At 39.6% G+C, this 20,908-nt stretch overlaps 1 protein-coding gene across 2 annotated transcripts in view; it reads right to left on the bottom strand.

The window, feature by feature from the left end:
* cacna1ea (calcium channel, voltage-dependent, R type, alpha 1E subunit a) overlaps positions 1-20,908 on the bottom strand; it is a 108,515-nt gene that overhangs the window by 40,498 nt on the left and 47,109 nt on the right. For both annotated transcript variants that reach the window (XM_030082442.1, XM_030082443.1), the window contains 2 exons: positions 19,632-19,737; positions 19,293-19,432 (listed from right to left, as the gene is read on the bottom strand). In XM_030082442.1, coding sequence (XP_029938302.1) covers positions 19,293-19,432; positions 19,632-19,737 — 246 coding nt within the window. The remainder of the gene's footprint in view (positions 1-19,292; positions 19,433-19,631; positions 19,738-20,908) is intronic.

Genomic DNA, 20,908 nt, shown 5'->3' with positions numbered 1-20,908 from the left:
CTGATGGAAACACACATGCTTATGTTAACCCATACAAACAGAGGACAGAGGGAGAGAACAGGATTGACACAGTCTTGCTGATTTACATGGATCGGATTATTCATAGTTAAAAAGCATGCAATAGAGCAAACCTAAGTGTGTGTGCGTGCACACGCACACACACACACACGCACACACGCACACACGCACACACGCACACACACACACACACACACACACACACGCACATACGCAACGTATAGCGGTGTTCAGATATCAAATGTGCCGATGTGAAATTCTCCACCGGGCAAAGAACACAGATTTAAAAAAAACAAGATGTTTCAGGGGATTTTTTTCTGAATCCTTAAGTGTGGGAGGATGGCTGTGACAACTGCTATTTAGAAATAAAACAAAGACAGCAGCTCCATCGGGGAAAGGCAGGACAACCTTAGGCAGGAGAGATACAAAACTCGTGGATAAACCTTTGCATGAACATAAACATGCAAAGAGACTGGATCTTAATGTGCTGCACAAACAGAGAGTATTTCAAAAGTTTCATTGTCACTCTGTCTTGTTTTGTTTCTTCCATTCTCCTCACTCTCTGTGGCCTTCAGCTCTCAGAATGATGTGAGAGGAAAACAGCATCTGGTGATCTCGCCCCCTGCTTCTTCATTAATCTGCCCTCCTGCCTTCATTTTCTCTTTATCCTCATATTATTCTCTTCAAAACTTATCTGCTCCCTTGTCCATTCTCTACCTGCTTTTCAAGCAGTTCCCAATTATGCTTCACCTCTGATTCGTTTCCCGACCTCCCCATTTCCCACTGACCTGAAAACACTGTTATTCCCCTGCACAGTGAGAGACAGCGATGGTTGAGAAGTGAAGTAAAAATAAAATAGCGACCGTACAAAACCTATGTTAGGGAAATTCTCTCAACAAGGAGAGGGTCTACTGTTAAGACTTTGAAGATTGACATTCACAATATCCAATTTCTCAACGCTGTGAAACTTCAGCTCACTCAAACTGAGTGCTATATGTTGCACTGAAACCAAGAATCTTTGTTTATGTATATGGCATGTGACGATACACATAAAGCCAGTAATAAAATAATGCTATTGACATGTAAATTCTGTCACATGATCATAATGCATGATTTATGAGGAATTTCAAGGTCCTTTTCATGTGGCAATTCACTCTGTGGTGATCACATACTTGATTATCACAAAGCAAAGACAGACCCAATTACATTTCTGTGACAGAGAAGTGAGAATTAGTCCTGTAGTGTTAACAGACGTCATCTGATTTAATTATAAGAAAAAGGGAGAAAAGAGAAGGGGTGGGGGTGAGGAGAAATGAGAGAAAGACGAAAATAGCTCCCCGTCATCCACGCAAATACAGAAATAGAAATATCCTCATGAGTTTCACACCTCTAACAGTTGCCCCTTGGGTTTTTCTCCTCCTCTTTTCTTCAGCTCACCAACAGTCTATTCTTTTCTCTGTATTGTTTGTTTAGTTTTCCCCTCCTTTTATTCCATTCGTTACCTCCTGACACTTCTGTCATTTCACCCCCCACTTCCCTCATCTCTTGATCTTTCTTCAGACCATTAGTCAGTCCAGGGTGCTCTTTAGTTGTTATGGAGACTAAAGGATGAGGGGTCTAAAAATGGCTTCTTCATTCAGCCCATTGCTGTTCAGTGGATGCTCTGCTCTGTCTTTCAACTACAGCTGCTAATATAGGGATAGATTTATTAATTGTAAGTGTGGACTTCTAATATGAAAACCACAGGAAAATCTACCTTTTTTTATTAATATGAGATAGTGTTAATAGTCCATGAAGATAAGATATCACTATTAAAAAATAAACTTTTGAGCTCAGCACTGAAATATACAGTGATAATAGGGCCGCGTGAGTCTGGCAAAAAAAAACAAACAAACAAACAAAAAAAAACTTTATTCACTGGAAACTCAATTTTCGATTTTGGAGATTCGATTTCGAGACATGTGCATGAATTATTTCAAACGCTTTCCTTTTAATTGAAGAAGAGATAACAAATTCCCGGTGGTACACCTGCTGGGGGCTCCGAGGTCCCACCTTAGTTGGCGTGTGCCGGCCCTGACCGTCACACCATCTGACTAATTGGTTCATGTTTTAGGAGAGGTCAGGTGACCGAGACGGGTTGCAGCACCGGATTACAGTCGTGAGGGGAGCGCCCCGTCCCTAAGGGTGCAGGGATGGGGCGCTCTCTCATGTTGCAGCCCCGAAACCTTGAGGTCCAGACGAGGGGCCGCCGGAAAGCTGGCGTGAGCCACGATCATCTCCAACCCTCCAAGCCGACTCTGTACCGCCCTGGTACAGAGGTACCTTACATACTATGGTGCCCAGGAGCCGAGGAGATGAAAGATATGAGAGAGAAGTGTCACGCCGTAATTACTGCAGATAACGGAAAAATCGATTTCCCCATTTTCACTTTTTAAATATGTTTTTCTGTAAATAACTCAATTACAATTAAAAATTGATTAATTGCACAGCCCTATGTACCACACTCTAAAACTCTTAAACATTCAAAAATGCTCAAATATTCTAGCTGTCCCGCTAGGGCTGCACGATTTTGGCTCCCCTCCAAAAAAAACCTAATTTTTTTCACTGAAAACTAATGGTTACCATTACAATTTGTTTTGTATTTTTTGAAAGCTAAAAAAAAACAAAAAAAACACGAGCATTAATTATTTCAAGTACTTTCCTTTTAACTGAAGAACACAGGGAGAGTGTGTGTCAAGCTGTAATTACCACAGTTAATGGAAAAATCGACTTTTTGGATTTTCACTTTTTTTTATATCTGGCTCAGTACATAATTAAATCATGAATTCAAATTGATTAGTTTTTGCAGACCTAACTGATGTCAGAGGAAAACTATCAACGGGTGTGTATTGCATGTCAGTGGTTTATTGAACTGAACTGAAAAATCAGAGTCCCACAGGGAGAAATTTACAATGTCACACCAGGAAAGTGACAGTATATTAAGAAAAACAGAGACCAAAACAATATATAATGAAGAATCTAAATTAGAAAGACAGAGACATATTTACAATATAAATATGAAAAACCTCAGCTACTCTGGATTTCTTAATCAAGGACCCACAGGGACAGTTGTACAATCAAAGATGATTGTAATAATTTATTTTATTTTATCAATTATTTTGTAAAAGGTCCAAATAGATATCAAGGTTTGTATGGTTGTAGGTTTATGACACTGATGTCTCAGTTACATCTTGTTCTGCCTGTGTTTGGAGTGTTTGTAGCTGCGTCTGTTGTTTCATGCTCTGTGGCTTCCTCTCCTAATGGTGATCGCCGATCGCCACCCTGATGTTGTTCACCTGTGTGATCCCAGTGGTGCTCTGGTACTAACCCTAATCCAGGGGTCTCAAACTCGTGCCAGAAAGGGTCGAGTGGCTGCAGGTTTTCACGAAAACCTGCAGGTTTTTGTTCCAACCAAGCAGGAGCACACCAGACACCACTCATTTCATCAAGCTACACTGAAGACCTGATGAAGTGAGGGGAGTCTGGTGTGCTCCTGCTTGGTTGGAACGAAAGCCTGCAGCCACTCGGCCCTTTCTGGCACAAGTTTGACACCCCTGCCCTAACCCTAAGGAGCTGCCTCCCTGAGTTCAGCTTGTTGATTTGTCTTGTCTCCTGACATAATTCAAGCCTTGTCTTCAGAATATCGGATCGATGGATTATCAGTAAATTTAACCTATAACTGATGCGATCCTTCCCCTTCAAATCTATTGCAACATGAAGCACTTCATATATATTTAAAGCTTTATTGCTGGTATAAATAAGTTCATTAATTGTATTAATGTTCCTGATCTTGATGTTAATGTTGATCACTTTACTCACATTGCAGTTCAGGTTGGAACATTTCCCTGTTTGTTTCTTAAAAGATTTTGTATTCTCTTAATTTACTTGAACTTAAGTACTGATATTTAATTTTTTGTTGCTGCTGTTATACATTAATTTATCTATGTTGGAAAACAATTAATCACTGCATCATTTTGTTTCATCTTGTTTAATTGTGTATTATGAAGACCTGTGTGGTCATCAATACCTGATGCCTCTCGTCTTTTCTACATATAAGATTTTTCAACATTTTCAATACATATAGCTTTTTCAGTATAACCCTGGTATCAGATGGGGATCAGGCATCGGATGACACTCAAACCAGTATCTGTCTGTGTCTGTTCCATCCGTCCCTCCTGATCCTCCTTGATTCCCTCCTGCTCTACAGATCTAGAGGCCAGATTGATTCAGTTGCATCTTTGGAGTTGGCCTCAGAAATTTGTAGCTTTGAATCAGCTGAGACAAACTTAACGCATGACTGAAGTTTGCCCAAAAAAAAAAAAAAAAAGGCCCCATGGCCTGGTGAATACTACTTCCCTGTAATAGTGAAATGAATGACACTTATATAGTGCATTGTATACAGTTTTAGCAGAACTCAAAGCGCTTTACGCGGTTCATCACATTCACCCATTCACACACCAGTGGAGGCTTCTGCCATGCAGGGCATTCAGTCCATCCACTGACGAGAAGTTCAGGTCTTGCTCAAGGACTCTTCCACATAGTGAAAGGGTAAGAAGGTAAAAATTGAACCAACAACCCTTTGGTTGTGAGACAACCTGCTCAACCAACTGAACAACAGTCACTCCTATTAAACTCATATTTATCTATCTGCACATGATCTGTGTTACAGTCTGCTTATGAGCTCAAACAGACTGACTTTGTGGCCTACTGAATATGTAAATTCATTGTGTCTGAATGTTGATATATAAATCCCTTTTTTTGCCTTGGTATAGAAATAAATGAAGTAAGCAAAAAAGATCAATTATGTTTTTCTTTCTTTCTTGTAATACAAGCTGAATTCTAAACACAAACAAGATAAAATGAAGATTAAATGGACGCCTTAGGCTTTTAACATACATGAGTTGCTCTGGTTTCTGGTTCAAAGTTGAAAGAGACGGTCAATAAAGTCTGTGTCTGAGTCTTTGTCCTGATGAGACGAGAGTCTTGGGGAGTGTGATTGATTAATTTTCTGGCGGTCAGTTTAAGGATATACAGTATTTAGCAGGTGCTGGGTCTTTCCAAAAGGTAATAAAGTTATTATGGTCCCCAGGAGTTTTTCCACACAGAAAAATACCTTTGTCCACCCTGCCGGTATCTACGCGCACTATCTGAGACACACACACAGCAGTGAACTGAGCTGATGCCCCAGTCAGACTTGTCAGCCATGATAAGTGTGTAACAATGACACAGCCTGAAGAACCAGCAGTTTCCTGCTGCGTGACAAATCTGTCATGACAGCCATCATGCCGTGATACTGATAACATTGCGACTTATGCTACTTGTCACTGTCACTGTCAAGCCTCTCACTAATATGATATGAGCACACCTGCCTTTTGAAATGATATTAATTTAACAGCGTTCACGGCATTGATTCTCAGCTGTGGAGTCACAGGATTCTTTTGTGAGGATTAAACAGCGGGAACTTTTGACACTGACAATGTAGAAACACTTGGCTGAGAGAGATAAACTGAAACCATCACAATGAAAACACAGATGTATCCATCTTGTTGAGGTGTGTGTGTGTGTGTGTGTGTGTGTGTGTGTGTGTGTGTGTGTGTGTGTGTGTATGTGTGTGTGTGTGTGTGTGTGTGTGTGTGTGTGTGTGTGTGTGTGTGTTGAGGATGGGGGGTGAAGCTGATTACAGCTGACACTGGTGAAAGGTGCAGTGGACAGCATCGACCACAGGATCAACACAGAAGAGCAGAGAAATACCCCTGTGCACAGTCTAGTGATGCCAATTAACCCAAAATTAATGTAACATACTGTATGTCAAACGACTATCTTATATTTCTTATTAGAGTAGAAGTACTTCTGAGGAAAAGAGTAAAAGCATGAATTCAACTTGATCATTAAAAAACTACAGGTTCTGAAATGTGCTCAAGTGCAGAAGTAAAACCTTGAAATATTTATCAATTTCATTAATATATTATACTTTTTAAGACATTTCAAAGCTTTTTGCCGTTGATTTGGCCAGTGGGGAGTGGTTATATATACATTTAAACATGCAGTTGTACACGTTCACACAGTAATTATTGTGTTTGCTACACATCATTGACTGGACTTTATATAAAACAATGAATATTCTTTTAGAAAGACTTCCATACGTTAAATTGAAGCAGTGACACTAAGTATTGGTACCATAAATAGTTAAAAGACAGCAGCATGTAATGACTGAGAGAGTTCATATTTATGTGTGCAGAAGGTGAGAAGGGCAGAGCACCTGTGTTTTCCCGCAGCACAAGACAGCCTGAGAGACAGAGTCATGGCTGTTTCAGAAAGACTGATGAAGCTGTATGTAGATGGCATTTCTGAGAGAGCAAGGGAGCAGACTAAGGAGATCCTGGAGAAATGGTGGTTTGCATTCGACAGGAGAGGAATAAAGGTGACCAGGAGTAAATCAGAGTGCATGAGTGTGAATCAGAAGGAAGACGATGAAATAGTAAGACTGCAGTCAGTGGAGGCAGCAAAGAGACAGGCGTTTCAGTTCTGTCTAAATCAGTGCAAAGAGGGAAAAGGAGGGGAATGAAAGAAAACAGGCAGGATAGAGATAGAAGATTTGGAGCAATCTGTCAGAATGGCTTGGGAGGGGGAAGCCTACAGGATGGTGTTGAGACCAGCTTTGTTGTACAGTCAACTGACAGACAGTGCCACTGACTAAAAGATGGGGATGAATACAGGATTTTCATTGGAAGTGGGCAGAGTGGACAGGATGAAGGCCCAGTAATTTAGAGTGAGAACTCATGTTGAACACTCCAGTGAGGAAGTGGGAGAAACAAATTTGAGAAGAAGAAGGAACTAGAATCCTTGAAAACAGCAATCTGTTCACTCCAAATTAAGTGCAGGTTTTATCAGCAACAAAGACCACGGCAAGTTAAAACTCCTTCTGAAGAAAGGCGTTTTTTTTAAAAAACTATATTACACCATTTTACAGGCCGAAAACTTGTCTCTCAATTCAACACAGCAAAGAAAGGTCAAGATAGAAAAACAAGAAGCAACCACAACACTAAGGAACATTAGAGTGACTCAAAAAAAAAAAAAAAATCACATGTATCATGTGCAACAATTTTTGTTGAATTTATATTTGTTCACTGATCTCATCAACAGTCAGGCATGGACAACCAGCAGGTGGACGACAGGCCATGCACAGTCTCCTATTTCAAGAAGTATAATCAAACTCATGGATGCCTCACCTTAATGCAGTGACTGACTGAAAACACTGACAGCGGGTGTTTCCCTCCACAAGGTATGAAGAGTAGTCAAATCAAGACTGAAGCACATTCAGCTGTTTCCCCCGAACTTCAAGCTCTTCAAAATAATTTGATGGGATGTAATTATTGTTATCATAGTTGTTACTTTTGGAATAATTTTTATCAGGACTATGCATTCATCATAACACACACTAATGATTCAGTGTGTTGATGCTGGCAGCTTTTTTTTTTTTTTTTTTTGCAGCTGATTGCATCAGAAGTAGAAAATCAGCGGAACTGAGCAGGAATATAGGCCATAATACTTCGAATTTAAACTGGAAAAACTAAAGAATATCTTGACAGTAAGAAAGGATTTTTTCTTTTATGCAATCTGACTGCCAGCAACAAAAAGTCATCCATGTTTTTGCTTGTTTGTTATTGTTTAATTGACTGTGTACAGTGGTGCAGTTATTGTCACTATTGTCTCACTGAAGTAATTTATGCATGGCATGGCCTTTCTGAGCAAAGTGCGTATATTCTCCCTTGTCCTGTATATAGTTTTGTTAAAGAACTCTGTTGACATGCTGAATCTAAATTGGGCTTGAATGTATGTGTGGGTGATAGCCTGCCTCTCCGTTAGCTGTGTTAGCCCAGTGGTGGCCTGACAACTCGTGCAGAGTGCACCCCATCATTCGCTCCATGTCGTATAGGATTGGCTCCAACTACCTGCAATCTTATTTGGAAAAAGTGCGTGTACAAAATGGATGGATGGATTATTTGTTAAGGAAAGAAGACAGCATCGTGACACTCAGTGAATGCTCCATATCTGCTTTTACAGTGACAGAGCAACATATATTTGTCTGGGAAGTGAATTAGCAGTTGAAGATGGATTCATCAACAGAACAAAATGAGGTCTTGGTGAAGGAAATCGGAATCTTCAGGACAATCAATTAAAATCACTTCTCTTGGCCTGCAGTACTGTGGGCGGTGTGTGAGTGTGGGTACAGCAAATTGTGTTGACAGAATAAGAAATGGTGCAGAGCGACTACTACAGTGCTGCTCTGCTTGGTTCAGTTGATGTAAGCTTCTCTGCCTCCCACAGTGTACTCTCTGGATTTTAACTCCATCCTTCAGTGAGCTTTATTATACCACCCGAATTATAAAACACACACACACACACACACACACACACACACACACACACACACACACACACACAGAAACACAACAGAATCTGAATGCTAAACTGATGCTTCTTGTAGGTATGTAAGATTAACTATTGATGCTCATTAAAAAAAGAACCACATACAAATAAGTATACAGAGCGAGTTGGAGACCAACATTATCGATTATCAGTCTGTTTATTGGTTTACATGTAATTTAACTAACATTTAATTAAATTTAACATTTAATTAACAAACACAAGTCCCTTCAATGTGTCTGTATAAAAATCTGTGGACACTGTTCACAGTCTCTGTTTCTTAATTAGTGAAATTAAATCTGGGCAGACAACTTTCAAAGATAAGAGCCTTAAACACAATGGACAAATTATGATCACTTTTAATATGTGTAAATTGACCACCCTCCTTGTAATCACAGGCAATCAAACACCTGTCATCCCAGCAACATTTCAACCCTTCACTCCCTTCCTGTCATGATGATTACAATTGGCATGTGCAAATGTCTTAACTATAATATCTGGACTGTTTATAATAAATCTAAAGTGGGGGGAAAAAAACTTAACCAACCCAACAACTAAAAAGTAGAAAAATGGATACTTGCTCTTCTAATCTGCTCAACATGATGTCCCCCATGACTTCTGCAGTACTACTGTCTTATCATTAACAACATTCACTGTGTTTTGTGTATTTATAACATTAGTTTGTCTGTTTATTGAAACACATGGCATTACTGCATAATTTCCAGATATTGAAAGTTAAATCTATTTCAGAGTGGTGTAAAGAAACTGAAATACAATATAAACCCGGGACATGTTTTTGTCAATAAAGTTTTACTACAAATACAGTTCTGGGTCAAACTCAAGTTGATTTAAGCTAGCTCTGTCAAACTCATTTGAGTTCAGGGAGAAACTAGAGGGGGTCAGATCAGTGAAACATGAACAGAATAAATGCATGAAATTGTAACATCTATAAAATAAATACAATTTCATCATAATGCCAGTTTTAAACTGGTATCCTGATGGTAAATATAGTGGAGTCTCTTTCAATTCTGCTGAAACTAAAAATTAAACAATGACTATACTATATGAACAGTCACCTCAGTGGATGAACTGGACTCTCTGGCGTCCCAGGTTTGGCACACCAGCCATATGTTTGGCAAAGCTGATCACAATGGTAGAGTTAATGAAGGAAATGCTCCCTGCCATCAGTGGCACACAGCTCCGGAGGAGGTGGAACGTTTGGTCGAAACATGTTTTTTTTTTGCGTTCTCTGCAGATAGTACTTTTCTGCTCAGCATCAGAGGGGTGAAATCTCCATTTCCTCTGAAAACCACTGCATGATTGTCCAATATCTGCACTATTTAAATATCCATTATTCGCTCAGTGCAATTGGTAGATTGCACCCATAACCCAAAAACAGGGGACAATTCCCCTTCAGTGGCTCTGGTGATTTTGTCCCTTAACATGTCATGTATGTCTGCTCACCATGACAATACAAAACAAACTCTTGGCCAATATGAGCATCATTCCCAAACAGTTGGTATCTTTATACCTCAACATCTGCTGAGAAGATTGCGCTCACACACTGTGCTCTGTGCATTGCTGCCGATGCTAATCTGTGCTTGATTAATTGGAACATCCTTTCATGATGTGATTTCTACCTCAGCCAGATTCCAGCAGAGATCAAAGAGAGTTTTCTATAGGTCATACGCTCTAAAAGTGGACATACTGTATCTATGTGACTCATCGCCAGCAGTACCTTCTGTATTAGGGCATTAGTAAATAAATTACGCCCTGCAGTCCTGTGATTAGTTCTCTTACACAGCGTCTTCCATCTGCACTCATTTAAACAGTACTAGAGTTCGTCAGAGGCTCGGGGATAATTAATTTTCGGCATCTTTTTCCTTCCACCAGATAAAGACCGGAGACATGGGTGTTTGCTGTGGCAGTATATCACAGAGGTCCAAACACAATTTCTACTAATTAGCTTTGTTTGATAAACTGCTTTCACAGGGGAAAACTGTTTTTGTAAAATGCTGCACAGTCAGTTTTCTTCTGCCAGAAAGACTGATGTTTGACCCTGATGCTTCTCAAGATGTTCTGTTAAAAACAGTAAAATTCACAGCAACACAAAAGCTGCTCTCCAGACCATAATTGTTTGCAGAACTCTGCATTTACTCGTAAAGCACTCTTTCTTTAAAAGAAATTTGTGTATCCAGCGTTAAGTTGCCAGCTCACAGCTTTAAATAGGTTTTTGTACAATGAAAAAGAACCAAGTGAAACATCTCACTTTGAACCCGGACATTTGCGCTGAAAAACAACACAATAGGTGACAACAATATGGGGGGATTAGATAACAAATAAGATAAGGTTTCAGGTTCAAGTTGAGCTACTTTGTGGAAAGTGTGTGCGTATCTATCTATAAACTCTGTCTCTAGTCAATACTGGTCAATGTAATTAATGAAAATGTTTGCTTTTAAAATTTACCTTGCTTATTGTTGTGGGAACACGCATATGTTTTAAATATTCAAAAAACTTTTGAACTTTATTAAACGTTATGGCAGTATTCTTGCCATACATTAATAGTCAGGTATGGTTCCTATCTGCAGTATTATACCTGTGAAAAATTTTGCCGCCACTTTCCGTCGCTCAGATGACCGTGTGCGCTGACATCTGCTGTGTCTCCATCTCTGTCTCTCTTCAAAACTTGATTTTCTTTTTCTTACTGAAAACTCAGAAGGAATTCTACTCAACTTATCTCTATTTTTAGAGGACTTTAAAAACAGCCACAACTGGACCAACGTGCTATACAATAAATAGACAATAATATTCTACAGTAATTTAAACTGTAGGAAGGTGTCGTTCCTTTTCTTTTTTCTTGAACAATGTCTGGTGTCTAAACCAAGAAGAGATTCACTTTTAAAAGTATTATATCGTATTATATCTTCACAAATAACTTCAACTCTAAAATTTAATTTGCAAAGATAGATTGGAGGATCACAACTGGAAATATTCTTCATTTTCCTCAGGTTTTCAGAAGTTTTATTTGTAAATGGAATTAAATTTGACTTGAGTTCAAGTGAAGAGTGGGACCCTTTTGATCATAACATAGTGCTTTATCTTCTCTCAACAGATACCAGACTAGAACGAATAAAGACCCTTGATACAGCCTTTGTTTCAAGGCCCATTCAGCCTCTTCATAATGGCCATAAGTGTAGCAGGAAAGAGTAGGAGGGAGGGCAAACAGGGACAGAATGAGCTTGTGGAATTAAAATGAGATCGCAGTTGCACCTCCACTTTTACACTGAGGCTGTCATCTGAATGTGTGAAAATACTCAGATTCCCTAACTTATCCACTCTTTTTTCATCAAAACCAAATATGTGTTCATTTTTCACTTCCCTCAATTTGCAAAACTACGTCCAGGTGTAAATTAAGCCAGAGCCACCAACAAAGTGCTGTCAGCTCCCTGTCTCTCTCAAAGACACCCGAGCAACAAGCCTACATTCACATTCCCACATCAAAAAATGTTTTCTTATCTGTGGACTAATTGTGGAGATACTGACCACTAAAGCAGCGGGAACGGAGCCAGTGACAGCCTGACCCGGGGCAGGGTCCCCTGTCACCACGGTAACAGCTCTGGGGGACATGTCCATCCCTGCTGTGTCTGAACTCATCAATCGATCAGACAACAGATGGAAAATAAGACTGGAGAGGACACGTCTGCCTGTGTGTGTGTTTGTGTGTGTGTGTGTGTGTCTGCGTGCGCACGTGCTTTTCTGTGTGACAGTTTGACATGGGTGGTTTAAGCAAGTGTATTAATGCCAAATATCACATAAGGGGTTTTGGGCAAAAGGACATGCAGTAGTGGCACACATTTGGTTCAGATACGCTTGAATGATAGACACACACACGCACACACGCACACACACACACACACACACACACACACACACACACACACACACAATGGTTGTTGTCATGATTTAAGCGTGTAACTGTATGTCCCCTCCATAGAGGATAAACCTTCTACACTTGTGTGACAGATTGTCTTTTCACCTTTCAGCCAGCAGTCAGGATGTAGACATATTTACACCCTCACCACTACTCTGAGATAATATGAGCTAAATAATGTGACTCAAAATTTAGGAAACAGAAAGGAAAATGGAAATACTGGAACTTGATTAACACTGATTTTATGTGTACAGTGTCCATCATAAAGTATTAGCATAGCATTTAATCTGGAGCCAAGGGAGCAAAACTCCTTGGTGTTTCTGTGCAATAGATTTAGAATAATAGGTTGGTGTGAAACAGAAGTCTCCTGATTCTGCAGAAGCCATACCCTTCAAGCACTATTTTAGCATAGTTAAATGAGTTCATTAATTTCGAAGTCATGAATGGGTAGGTGGATGGATGGATGGATGGATGGATGGATGGATGGATGGATGGAAGGATAGATGATGGTATCATGACAAACACCCATATAGTTTGCTTTATCAAAGACTTGCTTTCTTCATTTTTCTCACAGCTGCTTCCAGTTGTAATCCTTCATACAGATGAATGAATAACTCTTTTCGGCTCTTTACTTGTTGATGTCTTGAAATACAACAAAGGATAAAGAATACCTTGTTAACTTCAACTATTTTTACACAGAAACAGCAGTAGCGCCTGAATACTGAAACACCACTTCTTCTCCAGTCTCCGTGTTTCCTCTCTCATCGGCTCCCTCTCGGCTATCTTCATCTCTCCCGACTCCCCCTGAGAGTTTGGCACATAGTGGTGACACAAACCCGAGGTGGGCGTCACCCCTCTGCCAACTCTTGCCAGTCTAATGGAGGGCTTGCCAGCAGATGAGACTGCCAAGGTGCCAATTAGTGCATACGATTACGCATCAAGGACCCTTCTTACATCCTACAGCTTTGTCCCTCACTTTTATCTGCACTGGGTTTTTTTTTTTTTTATCTGCACCATTTCTTACTTTCTTTTCCCCCTGTTGTGTGTTTTTCCTGTTAACACCTCCTCTATTTTCCGACTCAGTCGCACGTCTCTCCTTATCAGTGCAGCTAACTAGCCATTGAGCCATGTGTGGTGGCCTAGAGGACTCATATAGCCTCTGTTTGAATTTCAGCCACAACAGTCCTCAGATACATGATAACAGCCTTTAAAGGAAACAGAACATGCCATCTGGTTTTTCACCCCCCTCCAAACTCACCCTTTCTCTGTGTGCAATGCAGGCCATCTCGAAACACCACAGCGGCTTGCTGAGGTAATCATGGCCTCCAGCATTGACATTGTTAGCAAATGCTCCCATAATTACACATATTCTCACATAACGTCGAGTGAGTCAGGGGCATTCACGGAGGTGGCTCATATGCTTTGTAGTCTGTGTCAGACCTCCGGGAGGAAATTTATCAACACGTCTGGTAAATTGGAGGTTTCCTACTTGTGTCACTCACAGTAATGCACTGAAGACTAATGCCATCAGACTAGCTCTGCAGTTAAAACCAGTGAGACATTTATCTGTGATTCCACTGGAGAAGCAAAATGTAGAAAGAAGAACGCAGATTCATTCAGACCTGGACTTCCTTTGCAGAATTCATCGAGAGGCAATCTCTTACACTTCAACACTAACATTACAACAACCAGCTGAATTTAGTTGTTTGATTAAGAGTGCTACGCCTTCCTCAATGTATGAAACCATGGGTTTTTTTTCTTTTTTTACTCTGCGTGTGTTGTAGTGTACTTGAGTACATCCACACACTGTGACCATGGAGACGTACAAATCTGATAGAAGTGTGAGATACGTATGTGTCTTTTAACTTTCCTTGTTTTGTGGATTTGGAGTGAGTGGGTTTTGATTTGTGATTTTGTATGTTAATAAAAAATAAATGAATAAAGTTCTCAAAAAACAGATTGCATAATCTGAAAGCATTTCTTACTAATGTTAGGCAAGAGTGACGTGTCAATATGTTGAGACACAAATGTATTAATGCAAATTTAATGGTCTTGTGCCGTTGCTTGCATTGGATTGTACATAAAAAAATTGTTTTATAAAACTGGTAGGTATTTACAGTAGTTAAGTGCAAATGTGGAACACACACACACATCCTGTTTCCTATTCTGACTGTAATATCATCCATCTCTTTCTCTACAACCCTGAGAAATGTCTAAAAAAAAATACAAATGGAATCAAAGCAATGGATTAATTTTCATGTGTTTGCTCTCACTTTACCACAATCTAATGTTTCCACGCTAATAATATAAAAATCATAAAACACATTCCATGGTGCTTTATAAGGCAGACTAAAAAATTTTTTCCTCAGAAGTATCCAAAAATAAAACAAGAATAGTGGGATATGACAGTGGACGGCTGTGGTTCAGTGGGGAGAGCAGTCGTCTTTCAATTGGAAGATTGTTAGTTTGATTCCTGTCTCCCCCTGTATGCATGTCGGAGTGTCCTTGGGCAAGACACTGAACCCTACATTGCCCCCAGTGGGTGGACTGAGCGCCTGGCATAGCAGCCGCCTCCACTGGTGTGTGAGTGTGAATGGGTGAATGTGATATTGCAGTGTAAAGCGCTTTGGGCTCTGTCAGTGCAGGGTAAAAAGTGCCAAATAAGTGTAGTCCATTTACCATTTCACCATTTACTCAGTGTTGGCAGTATATCTGTACTGCAGTCTATGACTCTTCTTGTCTGCACAGGACTTTCAAATTACCAACTGATAGATAGCACTGGTGATTCATTTAATAATATCAGCATATCTCATTATCTTCATTCACTTTCTAATAGACTTGCAAACCTGGAGTGACGGCCTATAGGCGAGCGAATGTGTCTCTGCATGTGTTCTGAATGTCTTATGTGCTTGTAAAAGAGAGAGCGAGAGACAGCGAGCCGTACTGAGGACATTTTCGTTAATTGATGTTTGCTGTTTCCAGAATAATAATTTAGAAGGGAATGTATCTGCTGCTCACCTCATCATCCTGAATACTAATGGAATGAAACATGAGAAGGCTTATTTCATCCAGATTGAACATTTCTCCTCCCTAAGTCACAACTGCTAGTTCAAATTCAACTCGCGGCAGACAAGCATGAATTAAATTTTTTTCTTGGTTTCATTTTCCTTTTCAATAAAGCTTCATCTTGATACCAAATATAGCTACAATAAGTAACAGAGGAATACAAAACCCCAAAAGCCAGAATTGAGTTTCAGTGAAATGGTTAAAGCAGCCCTGCAGTAAAGCAGAAGATTTTTTTAAGTGAGGCCCACGACTTCAAATTTTTCAAAGACCTTATCCTCATCCTCTTTCTGTGTCTCCCTAATGCAGTTTTTTTTTTTTTTTTTTTTTGTCTTTTTACATTCTTTTTGTTTTCCTCTTTCGTTTATCAAACTCAGTTGTGCTGTTGGGAAGACATGCATTAAAAAAATACATAAATGAAAAAAAAAACTGAATATAGGCAATGCTTTGAAACTATGACGTGCAAAATTTTAACAAATATCTGTACTCTTATGAATATTTATACTTAGGAATGTTGAGATATGAGTCAGATAGTGACCTAAGGATAAGTAAAATGATTTTCATTTCAACAGAAGCCTGAATAAGTGAAGCCAACAGACTCTCAATGATTGATTCCACATCAAACCTGAAATTACTTTTATTTGCCACAGGCACAATCTAATAAGCCAGTTTTTGAGAGCAGACATGGTTGTAGCATCAATTAGATGTTTTAATACATGTTGTTTTTTTGTTTTTTTTAGCACTCTTTTATTGTGTCTTGCTGTTTGCTGCTCTGCATCGTCATCCTGTGATCTGTCCTGATGTGACCCAGTGAGCTGATATTACCTGCAGCCATTATGCTGTTGCTGGGGAGGAGCATTCACAGTGGCACATAGTCGTTTACACTACATGATAACCGACAAATCTTGTTTCATAACACCTAAGCTATGCATGATTTTGTCTGATTTAGATATTAAATTAATTGAGTTGCAAAAACTAATTTTGAAGAGCACAATGTTAATGATGATGAGGATACATCTAATGATGTGTGAAGATGAGTAATGTTCATGGTGGAAAATGAGGGTCATGCATTCTATTTTCACACATGGTAGGAATTAACTTATAATAAAAACCCAAAATAAACAATTAAAACATTGTTATTCCTCTAAATGGAATTGATACATCAAGCAGTGCTGCTAAAGTCTTTGATTTGATCCCTGTTGGGTAGCTCCACGGTTATCACTTGGTACCCTGTTGCACAACCTAGGAAATGTTCTGGATCTGGCCTCATGTAGTGTGGGGCCAGTGGATGCTTCATGAACCTGCTAACCAGAAAGAATTTAACAAATTACTCAAGCTTCTTTCTACTGCCTCTTTGCTCCTCACACTCCACGATCACACGTCTCACTTCAATAACATAGCAGTGATAGCAAAATAGCGTAATAGTAGCCCGACACTCCAAAGACTGCCTGAGAACCATCGATCACTCTGATGCACAACAGGAAAAGCCTCTTCTTCTGGCGCAGCATAAAATCTTGTGATGGTTTACCTTCATGCGGAAGATGTGAAGATCTTATTGAAAGCCTTCTTGTTTGAAAATCTAGCACCGGTACTGAGATGACAAACTAAAACAAATCAAGTTAATCGAGGGAGTTGATGAGAAGAATGCATTTAATTTGTGTGACTTTTTTCAATCCTTGTTACTTTCTTGTTTGTTGTATATCATGACTTTTGAAATACTAACAGTGACTTATAAATAGGGATATTTATTTATTTAATATTTAATTCCTACTTATTTAATATTTCAGTATACTGCACTATACTGTTTTGAGGAATGTTACAACAAATTTTCCTCAGTGGAAAAATCAAAATCAAATGGTCTATTGCATTGTTTTGTATTGTATCATGAATTTACAAATAATCAGATGTGAACAGAACAACTGAACAAAGCATGTGTGCCACAATTTGGTTTCAAACAACTTCAGCTGCAATTAATGAGGAAATCATTAATTCGACAGACAAACACAGTAATGAAAACTAAACTATTGTGTCACAGCGATACAACTACATGCACTCTAGTGAGAGATCCGGAATAACAATGACAATTTAAAGTTTCACAAAAGTTACATTTTCAAGTGACCAGTTATTTTTTCTGAAAGGAAATAGCAGAGAAGATGTCAGACCTTTATAAATGAAGGCTTCTAATTTGCGGCAAATGAAAATGTCAGCCACAAAAAAGTTAAGCATATTACACTTGATATTGTAAACGTTACACATCAAATTAAACAGAAGCAACTCTGCTACAAAAGCAATTTTACATCCTCTAAAAGAAAACAAAACTCTTCAAGACCAACCAAACCAAACATCAACTATCAATATGAAAACTCATCAAACGTACTGGGCTGCAGAATTAGACATGACATGCTCTGACAAAGGGGCCATCTGATTTTGACTAAAACTTACATAAATCTTTACCTTTTTTCCCTGTTTCTAAATTTGAGACATAATTTTCACTTGTTGTCGAGTTTATCCAAGTTTTAGACAATGTGTTTTATTTAAAGCTCAGTGAGGTCAGAAAAGGTTCGAGCCATGATACAGTCAAAACGGAGCAGTGTGTATCATTTCTCTCACATTAAAAGCACTAATGTCGTCATTACAGCAACAGCAACTGCCAGGAAGAGGAGAGAATCATTTGCCATGATACACACATAATCAGTACTTTGAAAGTGCACAATCGGTACTAACCTTTCATGCTATGGTTAACAAACGTTTGCCATTTTCAGAGAGAGGAAAACTATTCTTGTATTTCAGCGTGAAGAAACACATGACATTACACACAGTTTAATTACAGCCTGCTCATCCCTGGGAGATTTTCAGGTTTGTTCCTCTCTGATCCCTTGAAGGCAGGTGAGCCCAGAAAAAATATATCTGTGTCACAGCTTTTTAATTAAACTCCTAATTTTGGGCGCGCAGTAACTTGCCGTGGGGTTGAATGTCCTCGGCTGATCAACAGGCAAGAGATGCTAGAAAACAACACTTATCTTCATGTCATCCCTCCCTGCTCACATCCTCCCACAATGCAACGGCACATGGAGTAACATTGCTCCAATTTGTCTTATTAATATTTGAGCAGACAGAATCATGCAGAATTCTCTAAGAACCCTGTTTGCCACCCTTTTAACTTCCTTCCTATGAAATGATTAATATTTCAGGACTCTGAGTTTGTGAGAAGGATCGGTGTTGACATTAATCAGGTGTCTCATCAAGCGGCACCTTCAACAAACATTTCTCTCCATTGTGACGATGAAGCACCCACTTCCAAGTGAAGCTCTGGTAAAATGTACTTCAAGATAACAGAAAATCGCACTCAGCACCAAGAAAATATAACAAATTTAAAACCCCTCTGGTCCTTAATGTCATTTCTGTTGTGTAGGTGATGAAATCCACAGTATCTTGTGGTATTACTTTCGCTTAACCACACACACACACACACACACACACACACACACAAAAGCAAACCCTTCTCCGCTCTGTGCTTCGGGGTCATTTAATATAAGCGATGCTATCATTTACTTGGCTGAAACTTATGGAGGACTCACTTGACCTCACAAATGTGCTGAATATTTTATTACTTTGTGACCTTCACTGAACTTTTGTAAAGAAGTTGAAATGTGAAATGTGTTGGTAGAACGAAGCTACAATACAAACAAAAGCTACGGGAAGAAGAGTGAAGAAAATCTCAATGAAAATAAACTCACAGAAGCACCTGCCCTCTCAGTTAATAATGCTAAGCCTCTTCCATAGATTTTGAACATGCACAGGTTGTTGGACTCACCCACTGAGGACGACAATGAAATCCATGACATTCCATCCATTCCTGAGGTAGGAACCTTTATGAAATACAAAGCCCAGGGCGATTATCTTTATTCCTGCCTCAAAACAGAACATCCCAATGAAGTAGGGCTCTGTCTTTTCCTGTTGGAGCAAAGTAAGAGAAACCAGGAGGTCAGAATCAATATAGTCTTCACTGAGAAAACAATTCATGTTTTTGTGAGAATTTGTCAAAAACAATCACGAGATATTTTGCAAGTTGAAAGACTTCCCATTGAGAAGAGAGGTCTGCGTGCATGTGCCTGTTTGGACGTGAAGACATGTTCATGTGTGAGTATCTCACCAATCTCTTGGACATTGGAGTTTTGTCCTCTCCGGGAAGATGCTGCTCCAGGGCCAAGACAATACAGTTGGCGATGATCGTAGCAAGAATCATGTACTCAAAAGGAGTGAAAGATTAAAGTTAAGGAGCATTTGCAAAAAGTAATTTTGGCAGTCTTTGATAATGTGTGAACTGAAGTAATACTTTTATATTCCTATTGCAAACTACTTGCATGAATCATAATAAGAAAGCATTTATCAGCCTCTCACAGCATCAGCTAAGCACACTGTAGTTCACCCCCAGGCCCCCAAAGCCCCTCAGTCTGAACAATTACAAAAAGCAGTTCATAAATACATATCTGTATTTTCCTCAAAAGCAAATTCATTTGTTAATTGTTCGAAGGGAATAAACAACATTCATTGGCAGCTTTATTAAAACTAGGTCTTGTTGCAGCTGTGAGTATTTCTGGCAGTAGCGGTGTGTGCGTGTGTGTGTGTGTGTGTGTGTGTGTGTGTGTGTGTGTGTGTGTGTGTGTGTGTGTGTGTGTGTGTGTGTGTTGTGTAACCATGCAACAATCGGGCTTATTGAGTACCTCAAATCCATTTAGAGCAACAATAAAGGTCCTTGGCAAAGAGGAATCAGCTAAATGAGGATTTCACTGCAGAAACAAGAGATGTTAGTCTCCTAATTTCATTGTTGCTGGTTTTGCTGTTTTCATGTGGTTTGTTGACAGTAGCAAAAATACAGAATGCAAAACGAAGCCCTATCTTTTTAAATATGTGTTTAGGTGACAAATGAACTATTCACAGTGAAGAAAATGTATAAACAGGGAAAGCATCTATATATGTATATACGTGTGTGTGTGTGTGTGTGTGTGTGTGTGTGTGTGTGTGTGTGTGTGTGTGTGTGTGTGTGTGTGTGTAAAGAGAGGGCCTAAGGCTGAGGGCACAACAGATACAGACTCAGGACGTTATCTCAGGTCAGCTGCAGCCCACAAGGGACACACAGGAATGAACGTGCACACACAGGGACACACAACAGTAATAAAAGCATATCGGGGTGGATGAATTAGTGGGCTAGAGATGTGATCCTATAAATGGGGTCCTCACTACAAGCCTCACAGCCTGCCCCGTGAGGCCTTATCGGTTGTTGGTTCAACTCCGGTCGCACTGGGCTGAGCTAAGCCAGCAACGTTCGCTTTATCTCATGTTCTGCGTGGGCAGTCACCTCTATCCTGCTATATGCAAGAGGGAGGAAGGGAGCTTAAAACCTGCAGAGGAGACAGGGAGGGAGAGTGG

Source organism: Salarias fasciatus, chromosome 23 (assembly GCF_902148845.1).
Source record: "Salarias fasciatus chromosome 23, fSalaFa1.1, whole genome shotgun sequence".
Lineage (NCBI taxonomy): Eukaryota > Metazoa > Chordata > Actinopteri > Blenniiformes > Blenniidae > Salarias > Salarias fasciatus.
Note: the sequence above shows the minus strand (reverse complement) of the source record. Positions and strands in the feature narration are given on the sequence as shown.